The following is a 20748-nucleotide window of genomic DNA, read 5'->3' as shown; positions in this document are numbered from 1 at the left end:
TTTTATGATTTCAGTGAATGTGGACTGTCTCTAGGTAGTTGCAATTAGGCCCGCGATCAAATAATTTTGAAAATGGACGGTGAAGATTCTTACACGGAAATTTGGCCTAGCGATGCGCAGGAACCGAACTATGCTGCTCATTTAATAAGTATGTCAGCTGTTATATTTTTGATTGTCAGTAAAGTTATTGTTTATTTCACGCCGAAATCCGTGCCTTCGCAATCTCTGTGGAGATGGAAAAACATAACGGTGTCCTTGTGTCACGCTCTGTTAATCAGCGGATGGGCTGTGTTTTGGTGAGTTGTTTACTATTTGTCACATTATGCCACTTAATGATCTGACGTAGGCCTATTTCTACTTTTATAAACAGATATCTTTTTAAATTCAATTTCGTTTCTTTTCAATTCCAATTCCAAAAGTTACATAATTCATTTGGGTCAGGTCTATTTTTAGCCTTCAATTTTAATACTGGGCTTAAATTTTATTTTATGTTTTTATCTACTCATTTTTCTAGTTTTTATCAGTCTCCTAAGTTGGCGGAGGATTTGATTAGCACATACACTGTTAGTTCCCACAGTTTGGTTTCGGTGTCATTTGGTAAGTCTCACTTCTCTGCAATTAATAATTTATTATTGTTATATAAGGTTTTGTAACTGTGACCCAATTATTCACCCGAGGTATATATAACCATATAATGATATTGGGATAAGGTGCTGTTTTATAATGAGATTATTTAATATATAAGAAGGGCATGTGACTGACCTTTGTTAGCTGATAATTGCCCGTTGACCTACCATAGGCTACTGAAGTGGACTGATACTAGGAATTAATTGTTTTATAACCACCAATTTAAATTTTAAAGGGGCATGATATCGAATCGGAAATAAAATGGGGTTTAACCACTTAGTTATATGCATCAATTGAAGTTGGGCATACCCCATGATTCGGTGTGCTATGAGGGAAATTTACTTGGTCTGCCACACTACAGTTCCTTCTCTAACTCTAATTTCAATTTCCAACTGCCAGGGGATCTAAGTCCTGTCAGTGGTATAGGCCTACACAAGTAGGGCCCTCACAAGCGTATGTGGCACCCCAGGGCAAAGGTTTCAATGATGCCCCCCCCCCCCCATGCCCGACCGACTTTCCTCAGTGCCTGTGTCCAGTTGACTTTCTATGATTAAAGAAATTTTAAAATACACTTTTTCATACTTTAAACACTTTATCTAAATAACCATGTATTAAATCAACTTATATGTAAATTTTTTATGTTTATTTCCCCTTCAACCCTCCATTTGATCAAAAAAACCTACACAAATAATAGATTTTGCAAAAATCATAATTATTCTACCCTCTCTATTTGCTGGAATATGATGCGAAGGCCGGTGATTTGTTATTTCAGCCTCTAGGAAGCTACATGTAGTCTATAAATATTCAAAGGGGCTCTCTTTAAATGTTTCTGGTATATATAATTAATTAACTTGTCCAGACTGTAATCAACACTCGATGCCATCGCTAGCCTGCGATATTTAGCAGATTGGAATACACTTTTTTAAAAAAATTAAACGTAAAAAAGGATAATCGAGACTTTGTTTTTTTGTTATTGTACTGCCTTTAGTAATGAATATTCAAAGGGGCTCTCTTTAAATATTTCTGGTATATATAATGCACTTAGATAATTTGTCCCCCAAGAAGTGTCACTCCCAGGCATATGCCCCCTCAGCCTCCCCCCTATGTGAGGACCCAAGTAAACAAGATGTCAGCTTTCTGTCCTATCCGAACAACTAAATATTTTTCCTAACCAAGCTGAAAAATCCTTGAGGACCTGTTGTGACCAACCTGCGATTGAAACAGGGGTGTTAGATGGCCGAATGATTAGCACATGCACGCTGTATCATAAGGCCTGTCATTGAGACAACTGGTGTGGTTTCGAATCCCCGGTTGTACATGTCCATTGCCTGTCCAACCTCGTGGGTGTTCTCTGGGTCCTCCAGTTTCCTCCCACTGCTAAAGACCCCTACGCACAAGCGAATTATTGAAATAAAATTAAACCATATGTTCGTCCCGAAATGACCTAGTCTGTGTCAAGTGGATGTTAAACCCCATCTCTCTCTTGCGCTCAATTCAAACAGGGACAACCTGGTTAGAATAATTCCAGTGCCATACTCACTGTGATACATGTGTATCGTGTAGTGACCAGATGCAGAAATGTTTTGGAATATTACTGTCATTTCCAAACAGTGAGGAATAACACAACTTTACGGCAGGTGATGGAGTCAAAGTAGTAAAAGAAAGATTATTTGGGGGTTAAAATATGAAAAACAAAATTCTCAGACTCTGGAATTGAATAGTGCCTTTTATGCTAATATGCCCCTCTGCCTTAATAAAATAATATGCTACTGCTTCTTCATTTCCCCTGTTGGAGCAGAACAGTAGGACATTAAGCTCCATTTCATTTCATGCTACTGATTCTCACAGAAATATATTTTTTTTAAAATTTGGTATTTTCTACAGTTTGATTAAGGAAACACGCCCAACAATTGATTATTAGAATTTTAGTGAGCACAAAAGATGTAAGTACATACAAGGACAACTGTCTAGTCGTTCGGATGGTACGAAAAACTGAGTTCCCGTGTACATATTGGTGTGCACGTAAAAGATCCCTTGGCAGTTGGAATTCGATATAAGAGTAGGCCGTAGCGCCGCTGCCAGGGCAAAAATTTCCCTCATAGCACACTGTATGGCGTATGCCCGTCTTCATTAGCCCAGTTTAGGAGCAGAAAAGTAGGACGTTAAACTATATTTCATTTCACTTGTAAGTACATGTAGGTGTGGGTGGAGGGATCCTTTGATATTCATTATTTGATAAATACAACATAACTATTGACAACCTGTTCACATCTAGTCGCCCCATTAACATATTAATTATTGTCGATCAAATGTCATATAGAGTGATGTGGTTTTCCATTGACTGGCAAATTGCGTTCTTGTTAGGGTGCTCATCCATGAATTGTATCACAATTAGAATGACTTGGCATTGTATACATTCATGTACATTGTATCAGCTCCTGTGTTTAAAGGAGCTAAATCGCTAATATTTGGGACCTAGAAATTGACAAAAGTGGGTCGCAACGCATATAATACTGTAGTATGAATGTATATAAACTGATTTACATTCAATGGTTTCCGTTTTACTCCAATTTCAAATCAGTTATGTTCGGCGAAATAAGCCAGCAGTCTCAAGCGAGTGCAAATTTCTAGCGTCTGGTTATTCCTGTCTACATACGTCGTTTGATTTGGCGCAATGTATCTAGCCTTGTCCCTCGAGTCTCTCGATACAACTGGGGCTGAAGCGCATTAGGGTACACGATTCGTGTACCAATGGTAAAATGTTTATTTTGTCTTAAATATTGGATATCAAAAGCCCATCTTTTTCCAGTAAGATCACAACATGAATGTTGATTTAATTTGACAAATAAATCGTGTTTTCAATGTTGAAGATTTTGGATGATAGATACTTTAACATTAGGTTATTGTAATGAAATGTGTTCAGCTTGAAAAATATATCACAAGATATAATGTAGCAACAGATATATTTATCTCGGTACTTTAAAGATATTTTACACTCAGTGGTTTATGAATACATACATAGATGTACACATAACTAGGCTCACATCTGTCAGATCAATATATTTTAATGGTTTCAAAATATTCACTGTGAAAACAAAGTAACATCAGATATATTTCAATCAATGTCTTTATTAAAATTCGTAATATACAACCAGGCTGAAGTCCTGAAACTTATAAGCATTGACTGACTGGCATTGCATGGCAAGAAACACTGCCTAGTCGTTCGAATGGAATGAAATTTCAGGCCCCCTGTAGGCATGTACACATAAGCATGCAAATAAAAGATCCCTCAACAGTTTGAAAAGTAAGCAGAAGCTTCGATGTCTGTGCAAAATTTTCTTAATACAGTTTATAGCAAATGTCCCTTCTTTACCACTTGAGTCAGTGCAAAAGAGTAGGATATATAAGACACTGCATAGCAAATGTTCCTTTTTAATCGGTCGAGTCCATGCAGAAAAGTAGGACGTTAAACACGATTTTATTTCATTTGTCATATCGTAAGTTTACAATTTCTGTACAAAATCAGGTACACAGTCTAATAATGAATGATCTCTCAGAGATGCCATATTGAATGATCTTTTATTACTATGTATTGATGTCATAACTACATGTAATGCGAACATATTAACACAAGGTTTAATACTAAGCGACATTTCGACTGGGATACTCTTGTCTTTATCAAGCAATTAGTGTTAACTAATGCATTCCTTAACACTAGTTTTTTTACGCCCACATTGAAAGAAAGTAAAAGTATACAACAACTCTTGTTGACTGGCCGGACGATTTAGCTGCTGTGGGTGTATGTTTCATTGCCTGGCAACCTATCTTTATACCCAGGGAACCTAGAACTTTTCTAATAGTTAAAGGCTTGATGCTTTGTCATTTTCACTAACACACACTAAATAATAATTCAGATTGATTAACGATAAAATGGATAATTGAGACATAGTCTCGTTTGTCCAGTACCATTGCTACGATAATAAAAAATCAACATTACATGTCTCTCTTACAACAGTCATAAAGTAAGTTGAATGAAATTTCAATGTATTCATTATAAACCAGTGATTGTAGTTCCATATAAACTGTGTTGTGTTTTTAATGTGTTCAATCGCTAAATGCCACTCAAGGATTATATTCATTTTCTGTTTTTGAAATATTGTAGCAAGAATAATCAGCTTTTTATTTAAATCTTACATAATACATCTTTATAACTGTTATATGACAAGTAATTATATAATAAGCCTATACTGATCCAATACATATAGAAGACTATTGTATAATATGGACTGACCCAATACATATAGAAGACTTGTATAATATGGACTGACCCAATACATATAGAGGGGCTATTATATTCACTGACTAGATATTTAACCATAAATAAACTTGATCTAACCTGACCAAACATGACTATAACGGTCTTATTGTCGACTTCCCATTATCGTGAAAATATTTCCTTCAGTCACACCCTGACACTTTACAACCAAGATATGATTCACTGTACATGTAAGGCTAAACCCCCAAATAATTATGTTAAATTTAGAGTCGTCGTTATATGCTGACAGTTCATATACACGCATATAAAAACTATGCTTTACGAAAAAAGAAAATTGAGAGATATAGGTATTGAACTGGAAACACACAAGATAAATTTGTATGAAATACAACTAGTTGTACTGTACATGTATATGATATTTTTTACTGAGCATGGTTTAGATTAGGAATCCCTTCACTGTACATTATGCAAGAGCTATATCTGCCAATTGCAGGTCTGAAATGTTATATAAATTATTAATTGGACATTAATTAACTTATCCAGTCTATAATCAACACTCGATGCCATCGCTAGCCTGCGATATTTAGCAGATTGGAATACACTTTTTTCAAAAAAATTAAACGTAAAAAAGGGTAATCGAGACTTTGTTTTTTTTTATTGTACCGGCTTTAGTAATGATGATCGAGGCTAGGCCTAAAATTCAAAGCTAATATTTCGGTTCAGAGTAGAGCAATTTGGCTGAAATTTTCAGCATATTCTAATTACATAATCTATTTTTTAACAATTATAGCGAGGACTGTCAACTCCTTATCTAATCTCCTATAATACCTGTTTTATCATTTGCTTGATACATTGTACATGTAGTAATAAACAATAATTGAATTCCATAGAATTGTGACCCATTTATTTGAAATAGAAAAATACCTCATAACAAAAAGCCAAAATGACCTCATAATTGTTTTGAGTGTAGATTAATTAGGAAATAATTGATTAGAGTTTGGGTTATTCTAGAATCTTTGAGTGTTATGCAACTACATGTATGTGCACTATTTGCACTGTCTGAAACACTGTCCTGTATACATGTAGCTTATGGTTATTGTATAACATTTAGTTTGGTCTGGCCTAAATCAGCTCCAACAGCACTTCAACTGGATATTATCACTGACCTTTTTTTATTGTAAAATATTTAGTGGTGGACATACATGTCATAAAGAGTTGCATACATGTAGATATTTGATTGGCTTGTACAAGTCACATGATTATACAACCGGATTCAACTAGTCAAACAAACATGAACAGACACCCATCCTGTATCTAGGGGTGTAAGAGATTTCATAGAGGGGTGTGGGAGTGTACACTGTAGCTAGTAGGTGAATTTAGTCTGGCTCCTGCAATGGCAAAGGTAGGAAATTTGGTAGATTTTAAAATGAGCAGAAAGTGCAGATGTAGCATATGTACATGTACATATAATGCTGATACATGTAGGCTATTCAAACTATGTCAAGGACAACTCTTTAGTATAATGCAGTAATGGCTGAAATTTTTAATGACATTAGATGTATACCTTAAACGTACATGTAACATGTTATTTGATAACATATATATATATGTATTCAACTAAACTTCCCGACGAAATGGCCGCTTCATGTACAGATACAGTGTTAAAGTATGTAATATCAAGGTTGTGGACCCTCTAGAAGTCACAATTTTGATGAAACTTATATTCGCGCATATTGAAGTGTAACTTCCTGGATTATGCCCCTGATTGTACAAAAAAAAATTGTTATTTTAGCTTGTGTACCTTCAGAATCACAATTTCCATGCAATTGTGAAATTTGTTTATATATATCACTGTTACACCCTAATGATGTTTAAGTTCAGATTTTGTGAAAATCGGCCGCCCGTTGTACACAAATAGTGTAAAAATATGGTATATCAAGGTTGTGGAGTGGACCATCTCGAGGTCACAATTTTTATCCGATTTTGATGAAACTTAAAAATCAGGGCTGTCGGTAATTTTTCACAATTGATTAGCAGCACTGCTAATCAAAAAGCCCAATTTTGCCAAATTTGATTAGCCAATTTAAAAATTGATTAGCAGTTTTTTAGTTTCAACTTAAAACACCTAAATAACAAGATATTGCTTTAATTCATAACAAATCATTAGATTTCATTCTTCGATTTTTTTTTAGCACTGCCACATGCAGTTGTGACAGTTTATGAATATGATGTAGACTTTTGGTCAGGTCTTATTTCTGAAGCCAATTCTTGGCAGTGGCTTCCGAAGCCCCACTCATTTTAAATGTTATTTCTTCGTTACGTTAGAAATCTTCGTTAGAAAACAATTTCGTCTGCTTTTTATCGTGTATTACTATTTTAGTTCAATCGGGCGCACCTCGATTAACTAGACACGCGATATAAACAATAATATTTTACGGGAATTCTTACTTTACAATACGTTACCATGTATTTATTTTATTTACAATATGTGCGGGATACATTGGTTTTATTTCTTTCAAAGTGACTACTGATATAATTACTTGAAATTGACATGTCTCACAACATGAGTGGTACTACTTGATTCCTCATTTCCGGCTTATTCATAGAGTTATGTCCCTGTATTATATAGTATAATAAATTAAGTGTCTGGGTAGTTCGAGAAGAAAATGTCACACAGAGAATTCAGTTTTGTTTATAAAATTTTATTTGAGAAAGCCTCGTAGTCTTCAAAATGTGGATAATCATTGTGTCAATATCCAAAATTTTTGATTAGCAACGGACAAAATATGTATCGCAAATTGTGCTGCGATACTGGTTGTCGGCAGCCCTGCTTAAAATTGGTGTTGAAAATCGGATCAAGATTTGTGATCTGAATACTTTTGTTGGCTATCCGAATACTATTCGGATAATTCGGAGACTTGAAATTCTTGAACAAAATTACATCAAAAGTTCACATACCGGTACTCATAATTTCTTACTTGTTTCAATGTTTATGAGTGTCTGTGTATGCCGAGTATGAAATCGTACTTTCGATTTGCAAATTGTTTGAGCCGCGAAGAAAAAAAACGTGCCTACCTTTAGCCGTAATTATTAAGACTATCTGTGACATCGGTCTGACATCCCAAAAAATCAATGAGGTGAAGGAATTTGTATAATATAACTACTCCTGTTATCCGCACCCTCCCACCCTCAATCAACACGAATGAAAAAAGTAAAATAAAACCATGTGCCATTTATTCCGGCAAGGTCGTTTGCCTCATTCTGATAATCTACTACTATTGAACCAATCAGTGAGTGGGAATATACGTGACCTAGGTCGTTATGAATAAATTTCATTGTGGGAAGTCAAAACACGGTCTAAACTCGTATGCCGTAAACTAGTGCAGGGAATGAATGAATATTTTTTTATTTAGACTACTGTTTTCGTTGCACTGCATTAATAATTTTATTAGTTACTATCACTAAATAATACGCATAATGTTGACATTTATGCTCAGAGCTGCGTACATGATTAATTGCATTGGGGAAAATTTTAAAGTAATCAGACGTAAAAATGGCAAAATATAGAGCATACGGAATGTCAGAATATATTGTAACGAATAGTAAACGGATAGTAAAATGATTTGGATAACCCTTATTTTGTATCCGTTAACGAATATCCGAATAGTAGTTTCAACACTACTTAAAATATATGTTTATATCCCAAAGATCTCAGTTTCTTTCGATATTCACTAATATCAAACCATAACTTCCAGGAATATGACCCCTGATTGTACAAAAAATAGCTTTTTTATAGGTCACAATTTTTATCAGATTTCAAAAAGCGTTTAAATTTATCAGTGTTACAACCTAATGATGGTTGAGTTCGAATTTCGTGAAAGTCTGACTGAAACAGACTGACAAAATGTACATGTACATAATACCCAAGGTTGTGGACCCTCTCGAGGTCACAATTTGTATTCAATATTGATGAATAAAAGTTTATTATATCCAAAAGATCGCGGTTCCTGTAGGTATTCGCATACATTGGACCATAATTTCCTAGACTTTGGCCCCTGAATGTATGAAAAATCGAGTTTTTTGCTTGTCTAGAGGTCACAATTTTTATCCATTTTAAAAAATTGGTTAAATTCATCACCGTTACACCATAATGACAGTTGAGTTCAAATTTCATGAAAATCAGACCGGAGCTGCCCCACAAAATAGCCTCTACCCGTAAACAAATACATGTAGGTTGTGGAATGTGGACTATCTGTAGAGGTCACATTTTTTATCTGATTTCAATGAAACTGATGACGCCTGATTTTATGTAAATATCGCTTTTTTTTTATAGCTTGTTGTCTGTCCATCCCTTGCAAAATGTGGGCGTATCTTGCCTGGCATCCACTGGTATTTGTTTTTGTACATAGCTTGTGAACACAATAGAGATATGGCCCGGAGTTCACAAAGTATTCTCAGACTTTAAAGTTGAGAATTTAAAGTTAAGAATTTACTCAACTTTCAATAACTGTTTTTGAGAAATATCTTTGATCCAGATACACAAAACTTTAATACATTAAAACAACAAAAGATTTATAAAGGGCTAAATAAAGCGAACAATTTTGAGTAAATTCGTAACTTAAGTTTGAGAATGCTTTGTGAAATCCTGGCCAGATCCCTTGAATGCTCCATATTTCTTACCAAATTTGGTCAAAATCCAAGATTTCATTTAGGCTAAAAAATCTGCCGATCATATATAGCTGCTGTGTGGGCACATGGCAGTCTCTCCAGTTGCTGGTGGTACATGTACATGTGTGTTCTCAATTGTAAAGTTACATTATGTAAGAGCTAAATCTGTCTATTGCATACCTTACATGTACATGTAAATGTTGTATAAATGATTAATTTATTAACTTGCCAAGACCATATTCAAATCTCAATGCACTCAGATGCCCAAGATTTTCAACAGATTTATACACAATTGACGGTTAATGATTTAATTAGAAAATGTATAATTGAGCCTTTGTTTACTATCGTAACAGTAGCAATGACAATCAAGACTCTGCTTTTCTCTAAGCAGTACTAACATCGCTCAGAATTATGTAATTTGACTGAAATGTTCAACATATTTACCTTTTCATTATCTATTTTTTAACGATTAAAGTGAGAACTGTCTGCTCTTTATCTAAATCTTACACAATGCATCTTTAAGTAATTTTTAAACAGATTTGATAAGCAGCATGTATGTACAAACTGTTTGGATACTGCATCTATGGGGTGGGAGTGGTGGGGGGGAGGAGGAGGGAAATTTCCCACTTTTTGTCCCAAAGCCGCTCTCATGCTTGAATACAAATTTCCAGAGAAGAACATTTTGATGAAAACATTTGAAAAGGTGTGTGTGTGTGTGTGATGTTGATATGTGTAATTTGTGTACGATGTCATTGATGTGTTGCCTATATTGTGTTTGTAATTTTCAGGATATTTTGTATACGATGTTGTTGATATGTTATTGTACCAGAGGACCAGACAATCATTTGAACTACTTGGACACCATACTGTGGTAAGTGACTTTATCGAAAGAGGTTAAGTTTAAAGGACAATATTGGTGCCAGTCATTATCACATATGTGATAGAGCTGGTTAAACACATTCCAAATATAATTTTAACACAGAGATCATTGCTATGATAGCTGAGTAATACAGGTTTCCTGAATCGGAATGATCATAGCAATGATCTCTGTGTTAAAATTATATTTGGAACGTGTTTAACCAGTTCTATCAAATATGTGATAATGACTGACACCAATATTGTCCTTTAAGAGACGGAGAGGGGACAGTCAGTCATTAAAACGTTAGATTAAACTTTGTCATTTGTAAAGGTGCATCATATAAATCTGTCTCCGGCAGTTTTTTTGTTTGGCTTCAAATGTTATATAAATAAAATAGAATTTAGACATTCATTCGCATGACAAACCTATACCGGGTAATCAACTTTCTAGACAATCGCATAGTCGAAATTTAAATGGATTGAAAGACGATAGCCATTTAATGATTCCATTTGAAATGGTGAATTGGTTGGAAATTACCGTTGCTACATTAATAAACAATCTATCCTACATGTACATCTCTCTTGGGGATCACGGTGGCAAAGTGGGTAAGGCGCTGGCTCGCTAGCCTGGAGGTCGGGTGTTCGATCCCTGCATTGGCCGAGAAAGTTCATCCAGATTTTCCGGCGTGGTTTCCCCTTGTCAGTGATGCAGGACAGAGGGCCTGACAAGGACAGCTGTCTAGTCATTCGGATGAGACGAAAAACCGAGGTCCCGTGTACACATTGGCGTGCAAGTAAAAGATCCCTTGACAGTTGGAATTCGATATAAGAGTAGGCCATAGTGCCGCTGTCCGGGCAAAATTTCCCTCATAGCACACTGTATGGCGTATGCCCGTCTTCATTAGCCCAGTTCGAAGACCAGTTCGGAGCAAAACAGTAGGACGTTAAACCCCATTTCATTTCATGTACATCTCTCTCTCTCTCTCTCTCTCTCTCTCAGAATAATGTAAACTGAGTGATTGTGCGCTTGTAAAATCAATTAAGATAAACTTATTTAGTAAATTTTTGTATTGATTTTGTTTCAGATATTTTGTGCGTTTTCTATAGCTGTGTTTACCCGTCTGTATGTTGGGTATGCTGTTGTTAGTTTATTGGTTGAATTAAACAGCATCTTCCTCCACATTCGTCAATTATTACAAATCCTTGGGTACTCCAAGAATAATTGTCTTTATAGATTAAACAGTCTTATTAATTTAGGTAAGTACTGCTTAGAGGTTTTTTTTTTTCAAAAGACAATTTATTTTGGTTAATCATTGTAGGCCTAATTAATAGACCTTGCCAATTGTTATAGGATGGATATAGAAATCCCTTTCAAGCTACAAAATAACACAACACTGTTCTATGGATAATGGATAACAAACACTATAGTTACACACACGACATTTCGACAAGATTTCACAAGATTTCACGGGTTGTTATCAATCATACAAATTTACTAATGAGGAAAAAATGGTGGGAGCGTTATATATACATGTAGGATGATGTAGGTACATGTACATTCAACACTAATAACAGAAACTATAAAATAAGAATCATGAAACCCTAGCTTAATTAGTTGCCCATCATCATTTGAGGGATTGAGGAATCTTGTGAAAGATCTGTTACAATAAGTGCGCGCTGTATCATAAGGCCTGTCATTGAGTCAACTGGTGTGGTTTCGAATCCCAGGTTGTACGTGACAAGGAGTTGGGTCGTCTACCAACCTCATGGATTTTCTCCAGCTCCTCCGGTTTCCTCCCACAGCTAAAGACCCCTACGCGCAAGCGAATTATTGAAATAAAATTAAACCATGTTAGTCCCGAAATGACCTAGTTTGTGTCGCGTGGACGTTAAACCCCATTTCTCTCACTCTCTCTCTATCTCTCTCTCTCTGTTACTATAAATAAGGAATATCAGTCTAAAGGGATTCAGTTCCATTCAGTATGGTCAATTGAAAATTTTGCAACATACATGTACTTTTTATCAAAGATTTATATTTTTTGTGATTTCAGGAACGTTTGTTGTATTTAGAATATCTGTTTTATCCTGGATGACTCGATGGATTGTGATTAATAGACATCTCATACCTTTGGCGTTCTATTCCGTCGGTAGTATCGGACTCGCTATAATAACCGTTATGAATATCGTCTTGCTCTATAGACTCTTCCGTAGCGATTTTATTTCAAAAAAAGAAAACATCAGCAGAAGAGACTAAAGGGTGGTGTTGAAGTGACAGAATAAATGTTTTTTATTGTGCTTTATACATGTATGTATGTCTGTGATTTTATCGAGTAAATGAAATGGGAAGATAACTCTAATGATTTTAGACTTTCCAGCGACTTTAATTTCTGTTCCAGTTTGCTTGAACCGCTTTCATAACTTTTAGCAGATAATTCTAAATCGTCCATATGATTATCAAATCAGTACATAAATGTGTTCATTTTATTCATTAGTGCTTCGATAAAAGTGTTCAGTCTATATTTCATGACAGAAAACTTCCAAACAACTTGCTTCAGCTACATAAACCACAGTAACAATTTTCAATAGACGTTTTTTTTTTGATACTTTAATTGATGAGAGAGTGCAAACTTTAAACTTTTTAAAGAGTCTTTCTATTGGCTATTTTGAGCTTTGCATTTCGAAAGAAATGTTTTCTTCGGGCGTATCATCTTGCTGTTTTGATCAAAAGAGATCTATTGACATTTTATATCCTTTTTAAAAGAAAATATCAAGTTACACAGATAACAGAAGAAGGTGCAGTTAAAGATCTTCAGTGAGAAGGATCGTCTTAAAAATGGTGTCATTTAATTTGCATAGAAATTGTGTGGAGTGTTCAGGTATATGTATTATTCGTTGAGAGTTATAATTGAAATATCTTTATATGTCAGTATAATGTTTCATTGTAATGCAAATCCATTTCTTTCTCAATTTCTCTTAACTAGCCTTATAAAAAATATCAATTATTTTATATTTGTATTCTGAAATAAATATTGGCCTTTGACCTACCATACTCCATTTATTAGGGCATTCATTCCCGTCACGTTTTATAAAAAGAAATTTTATTTTTCTATCTGAATTTATATCCAGTACATTTCCTCTTTTATACAAAACAACCCATATAATGACATTTTTTTTAACACCAGTATTGTGACCTATACAAGGGCATTGGCTATGTTTAAAAAAAAAAAATTCAATTTGTTTGAAATATTGCAAGTAAATCTTCCTCTTGCCTATAATTCAGTTTAATGTAGAGGCTACATGTATATTCTGATAAATGCCTTCCTTATACAATTTGTAATTTCCAATATTGAGTGCTATCTACATCCTTCTCTATGAGGTCAAACCAATCTAATTTAAAGTTCTCAGGGTTTTGATAAGAATATCTTGTTTAAAATTTGAAACTGAAAGTTTTTGAAAAGAGCAAACAAATGATGTTTGTTCTTAAATGGAAATAGGAAGCAAATACTTTTTCTAGTTGTACCTAAGGAATGAAAGTTTAAATTGGTGATGTCCATAAAACATTATCTACATTGTGTACAATGTGATATTTGTATTCATTGATGACGCTGTCATGTTGTCTGTGTGAAACCGCCCCAGAAAAGGCTTACATTTTTATACCTTTACTGTCTTGCTGTGTCCAGTGTAAACTCAGCAGAAATAGTTTATCAATTAATCAAAATTATACCGAGAAGAATTTTTTTTTTTTTTTTTTTTTTTTTTTAAAAAGGTCTTTTATTCTGTGTAGTGTATATGTATATAACGTTTAAAATGGCATGATATTACCGTCTACAACCAATACTCCCAAATTCGCATTTTCATATGACGTTTTTAATTTCTAACTTTTTTTTAATTAAAAATATTTTGCTACATTTTCAATTAGTTTATGGCAATAGGACATGAAGGTTGATGTCATATGTTAGCCTGTAATAAAATAATAATGGTAGCCTAAAATGAAAGTTCTTTAACAACTGTGACATGCTCAATTAAATGATATGATTTTGATAGAATGGTCTGTATGAAAATTTTGATAGAAATGTATAATGGTGTATGTTGTGGTGTGTTTGATAGAAATGAAGAATGGTGTATGTTGTGTGTATGATAATTTTGATAAAAATAAAATGCTGTGTGTATGATAGTTTTGATAGAAATGTAGAATGCTGTGCGTATGATAGTTTTGATAGAAATGTAGAATGCTGTGTGTATGATAGTTTTGAGGGAAAGGTTGAGTAATGTTTATGAAAGTTGTGTTGTAAATTACGATGTACGTATATATTTTTTATTATGTTAAATGATGATAATCAACAAACCATACTACTGTGATTCTTATTTTTTTTTTTTTAATTCTTGATATTCTGTTGTTTATTATTTCTCTGTTATTGTTGATCAGGAGGCATTATTCACAAACATTTTAAACTGAAACATTTTGGACCACTTACTACTCTCCAAATGCTACTCAACTTGTTGTTATTGGGGACAAATCTCTTCAAAGAAAAGCCTAAGGCTCCCAGCCAATTGAATAACAATTGACAAGGAACAGCTTGTTTCATGGACATTTGTGCATCGATATTTTATGAGGCCACAGTTCCATGATAGTGCCAGTGATGTCAGACTTAGTTCCTGGTCCATATATTTCAGATAGCACCATGGCATACACAGAAAACAGTCTGACCTAAAGAGCTAAAATATTTCAGGATTTTTTACCATTCAGCCAATCAAATGGAATCAAAAGTAGCCTTAAAATATTTCATTTTTTAAGTTTTTGTGAATCTGCCACACCATTTCACGTTATATTAATGTCCTGTAAATTTGTATGATATTTATGTCTTCATTGTTTTGTTTAAAGGTAGAATTTAGCCCAGGTCATGACAAATATCTATTGATGTATAGGTGTTCTATATTTATGTACATGAACGTAAACGATTTAATATAGATATCCCACACTAAAAGACATTTAGTATGGTTGAATGGTCGAGAGCGAGACATTAAGTAATATATTCATACTGCATGAGCCAAGTGTTGTTTCAATATATTACGCAATGTCTTTAGCTCAAGACCAATAAATAACTTAAAATACAGGCACTATCCCGCAAATGCTTTTCATTGAAATATGTCACGGGAGTCCAATATTTCATCTAGTACAGATAATGTACGATTGGCAAGTTGCCCGTACATTATTGGAAATAATGGTACGCCAACATTGAAGGATGACGTCACATCTGTATTTTAAATAGGGCAAATTATTATTGGCCGGTAGGTTTATTGTGTCTTTGAATAGATTCAAATAAATTTTGAAGAACATTAAAAAAGTTAAAGCTAGTTTCATTTTCATTTCAATTTAAATTATATTTGGCTTCATGATTACTTAAAAAAGATATTCAAAAACAGCCTGCTATATCAAAGATTGGTTTCCCAGTTTCTGTTGCATGAAATTTGAAATGATGGTCTTTTGATGTTTTATCGATTTTGTCTTCCTGATGTCTCTTAGACCTTTTCACTATTAAAAGCATTAAAATTCTATTTCTTGCCTAACATTTATATTCAAATTGAAATTATTTTAATGACATTTGTCATAATTTGAATTATATCAAATTAACATTATACCATTTAAGTAAGAAATGAAAACATTATCTGATAAATGCGAATCCAAATGGTTCTATTTAATGACGTGATATTCCAGAATTCGATTAAATGTGCATGACTGGTACACATGTGCAGTGATATTACAGAACTTAGAGTTACTCGTATACATGTATATTTCTTTCCTAACCTCAATTACATTTATAGTAATGGTATATATTTATATTTAAAAGTATATTTATATTTAAAGGTATATACATGTATTACAGTTTTATAGCCAGCAGCATTTATTACAAAATTCAACGTAATTAGCCATTTTGTTGCCTAGCAATCTGGGCTACCTCTATTTTATTTATACAATTGTCTACTTTAATGGATTAAAAGTATATGATATTATTAGTAGTAAGGGTGTCTGTACAGGGATGATTCACATATTGATCCTGTGACCTAGTTAGTCATGATGGAGGGAGGACCCCTATGACCTAATTCAAGAGAAAGAGAGGCACTGGGCGAGGAGAAGTAAGAAAGACAAGGGAGGAATGGGACTAAGGGAGGCTAAAACTCTCTTTGCATTGAATTCTTCAGGGCTGTTGTCCTATCATCCTAGAATGAGAGGGTTTGTGTCTTCCTAGTAGGAACACTTTTGATTCTCAGACCACTGTGGAACAGGTTTCTTCTGGCACTTGACAAGATGTTTGCTCTGTCTGTGGCAGGTGTTCCCAATGTCCATCTTGTTTGATCATCACCATCTTAAACCCTGCAACCACCTTCCAGTACTTTCTCAGGGTTTACACGATGTCTTCCCTCCATCGTTGTTCGTCTCCCCACTTCTCGAATCGATCACTTGGATCGTCCATCATACTTCCAAGCACGCTATCGATGTCTTGTAGTTTTGGCTAGGCCACGCAGAGGCAGTGACAATAAAGGGTAGGCACTCCTCGCGCTGCCTTTCTTTTAACACGAAAGTTAGGCCTTTGCAGTCTTAGCTTTTCGACTATATCCACATCCTCTGCTGGTTCACATCTTCCTGAGACACGAAAGTCATTATCCATAGGGGGTAAATATTGCTTTGTTCTCCATCTTTATTAAATTGAATGAAACGCTTGTAATACACGATTTTATACTTTTTGTTCTCAGAGCGTGTCCAGAGACGTCAGTTAAGTGATCTTGCAATCTTGAAAGTATTGGAAATGAGAAGAGGTTCGATGTGATTGACGTTTCGTACGTTCTCCTTCATTGTGACGTGATTCAACTGTTGGGAGGTGCGAAAATTTAGGGTGATTCCCCAAAATATGCACACCCTTTTTTTTTCATCATTCTGCGGGTATGATGTTCTCACCATCAGTAGCAAGAAAAGTCATATCAGGATGACAGGGAAACAGCCCTTTTCAGTGCAATGCAAACAGAGTTTTTCCCCCTTGTCCCCTTTCTGCTTTATTCTTTCACCTTCTTTGCGCATGTTCCTCTCATTCTCTCCTCTCTTTCTCTCAACCCAATGTCACATCTAACTGGGTCACAGGGTCATCAAGTGAATTACCCCTGTACAGATGCCCTTACTACATGTACTTTATTGTGTTTTAAGCTGGGTTACAATTTGTCACTGTTGATTAATTTGATTATAAAACAGCTACTGTTGATCATAAAACAGCCGAGGTTGATTATAAAAAAACAACTGTTGATTAATCTGATAATGACACAGCCAATGTTGATTACAAAAAAGTTACTATTGATTAATTTGATTATAAAACCACCGCTGTTGATGTTTTTTTGGTTATAAAACAGCCACTGTTGATTAACTTGATTATAAAACAGCAACAGTGATTATAAAACAGCAGCAGTGATTATAATGCAGCCCCTGTTGATCATAAAACAGTCAATGTTGTTTATAAAACAGCTGATGTTGATTATAATGTTGATTATGAAACAGCAACTGTTGATTAATCTGATAATGAAACAGGCAATGTTGATTGTAAAACAGCCACTGTTGATTAATTTGATTATAAAACAGCCACTGTTGACTAATGTGATTATAAAACAGGGTTGTTTTAAACTTTTTATGAATATTCTTATATTAGTTATTTCATTTTTAAACATTGACTTTGGAAAGCTCAATTTCAATAGACTACTATGTGTGATAAAGTTAGAACTGAGAAATTGGTTCTAAAGGTTATAGGTGTTTTATTGGGAAGCTAGATACTTTAAGAATATTTTAAGATTTTTAGCAGACCAAATTTTATGAGTTTTGTACAAGATAACTGATAATGGTTCGTGTTCATGTAACAAGCATTACAATATAGTTAATATACACAAAGTTACATTCTATTAAAGCTCCATGTACCCAGCATTACAATATAGTTAAAATATAGTTACACATAGTTACATTCTATTAAAGCTCTATTTACCCAGCATTACAATATAGTTAAAATACAGTTACACAGAATTAAAGGTCTATGTACCCAGCATTACCATATAGTAAAAATACAGTTACACAAAGTTACATACAATTAAATGTCCATGTAAACCCAGCATTATAATGTTATAACACAGTTACACAAAGTCCATGTATCCAGCATTATAATGTAGTTAAGATACAGTTACTCAGAGTTACATTCATGTATATACATGTACCCAGCATTACCATATATTTGTTGTAAATATTTTTTTTTACTTCAGGGATGTTATTACTTGACATTCAGCAATGTGCTTTTCTTTTGTGACCAAACTACTACAGTTCAGGTTCCATTAAACTTTATTCTTTAGTCACAGATCACCGCTCTCAAGAATAGCACCTGGCTTTGAAAGATTAAGAAAAATGTAATTTGTATTAAAAATGTTTTTAAAATATTTCCCCCCAAAAAAATTGAAACTTAATTATTTTAAAACGTTTAAAAAAAAACGAAACAAATAAATGGTGCAAATGCAGAGATTTTCAGTCAATTTTTAATGGAATATTTTCTGTCTGAGCATACGACTCTTAAAAAAAAATTGTAATAAAACTGAATTCTAATTTTATTTTCAAATGCAATATTTTCTGTCTGAGCATCCAATATTGCAGCTTTATATCTTGCCACATATTCCTTTTTGGTTGCTAAGAGCGACTATTAATCAGGCGCTTTTAATGGGCATTTATAACCAGAGTTGGCTCAGAACAAACTGGTGAACTTGCTTTTTTGACCCATTTATTCTGTCGTATCAACTCATTTCTGTGTTAAACTGTTTATTCTGTCATATGTAGCATAGCTAGTCAAATATGGAAGCCTATCCTGATCACTGGCATACCAAATCCTACTACACATATTCTCTGTGAATTGTCAAGTGTAAAACTAACCAGTTGCAGCTCTCAAATCCTGGACTTCACATTGTGTTTCAATAGTGGACTTAAAGATTGGACTTCTAAACGGACTTCTCCCCGGTACTCAATATAACTTAGGAAAACACTGTTCTTTCTTTTTTAATATCAAGCAGGATACATCTCAGATGCAGAGTTTATGACGGATACATAAACACAAACATAAGTTTTTGAGACTAAAAAAATAGTTTTAACTCAGCTTGAAGATCGAAAGAATGGTCTCTGTTGAGGTCTGAATTTAAGCCTACACTGTTGATTTATTCTCTGTATGTTTCAAGTTGGATCACTATCTGGTATACCTTACAAGCTATGTGTAATAATGATTGTTAATTACATGTGTATATCCTCTGTTTTATATTCGACACACATAGATCTTACAGTTTAGTACCAGCAAACTTCACACAGTCTTCAACTCATATTTATCCCATGTGGAACGGAATTAAAGGCAGAGATATTGAAATGTAGATGCCATTTCGTTCAGCGGTGTTTTGTTGATATGAAGTTGGGTCTGTGAAGTTTCAGATTCACCATTTGACTCTGTACCAATCACATGTGCAATACGACTCATTTCTTCAACACAAAGTTAACGAAAACACTTTCAAGCATACTTTTAATCTAATGCTAATGTCATTTTTTTTAGAATAATAAACGATACAGACTTTTTGGGAAGGGGTTCTCATTCACCTATTTCAACTTACTTACTTTCACATGAACCGTGTCTTTGTAGCACTATTGGATCTTTAATCTTCACGTCGTATTCCCTTCCATGACTAAACCTACAACTACAGTTCACGTTCCTTCTTATATTTTATTTGAATAAATTGGAAGGACACGTTAGTCACAAATCTTCCTCATTCTCAAACAAGTATATTGCTGATATTACAGGTGATGTGAGTTCTGTCGACTGATATTGTTAATTTAAAGAGCAAAAATTCTCTCAATCTTATTACATTCATCCCTTTCTTTAGATTTTTTACTCAGTATTAGGCAAAAGATCCCTTGAAACCTTTACAACGACCATAGGATTATATAAGCATTCATACATGTAGCACAAAGCTCGCCATCAAAATTATTACATTACCTCCCCTGTTTTAAGATTTGTGCGAAATTATCAGCTACGAGACCCTTAAAAACTTCCATTTCCTAAAATAAACCATATAATTATTCATGCAACATGCAGATATATACGATCACTATACAAGATTAAATATCAACAATCTGTTTCAAGAATAAAAATATCAAAGAAAAACACAAATAAATAAAAATCAAAAATTGCATGCAATCGATCTCCAAAAGTTCATCACTGCACTTCAAAGTCCTATAATGATTCACTTTAACCTAAATACAGAAAAAC

General features: G+C 34.1%; 1 protein-coding gene across 1 annotated transcript; it reads left to right on the top strand.

Annotated features, from left to right (window-relative positions):
- The first annotated feature begins 19 nt into the window (after positions 1-19).
- Positions 20-18955, top strand: LOC126823642 (TLC domain-containing protein 2). Its single transcript, XM_050552599.2, has 5 exons — positions 20-296; positions 515-597; positions 10360-10442; positions 11515-11686; positions 12481-18955. The coding sequence occupies exons 1-5, from the start codon at positions 73-75 to the stop codon at positions 12681-12683; spliced, it is 765 nt and encodes a 254-aa protein (XP_050408556.2). The 5' UTR covers positions 20-72; the 3' UTR covers positions 12684-18955.
- Positions 18956-20748: the final 1793 nt, after the last annotated feature.

This window comes from Patella vulgata, chromosome 6 (genome assembly GCF_932274485.2).
Source record: "Patella vulgata chromosome 6, xgPatVulg1.2, whole genome shotgun sequence".
Lineage (NCBI taxonomy): Eukaryota > Metazoa > Mollusca > Gastropoda > Patellidae > Patella > Patella vulgata.
Note: the sequence above shows the minus strand (reverse complement) of the source record. Positions and strands in the feature narration are given on the sequence as shown.

What these genes read in the sequence shown, in the direction of transcription:
- LOC126823642 (XM_050552599.2), top strand. Translation starts at nt 73, where the DNA reads ATGGACGGTGAAGATTCTTACACGGAAATTTGGCCTAGCGATGCGCAG. An exon ending in TTTGGTTTCGGTGTCATTTG is followed by an intron (nt 598 to 10,359) that starts GTAAGTCTCACT and finishes TGTAATTTTCAG; the next exon opens with GATATTTTGTATACGATGTT. An exon ending in AAACAGTCTTATTAATTTAG is followed by an intron (nt 11,687 to 12,480) that starts GTAAGTACTGCT and finishes TTGTGATTTCAG; the next exon opens with GAACGTTTGTTGTATTTAGA.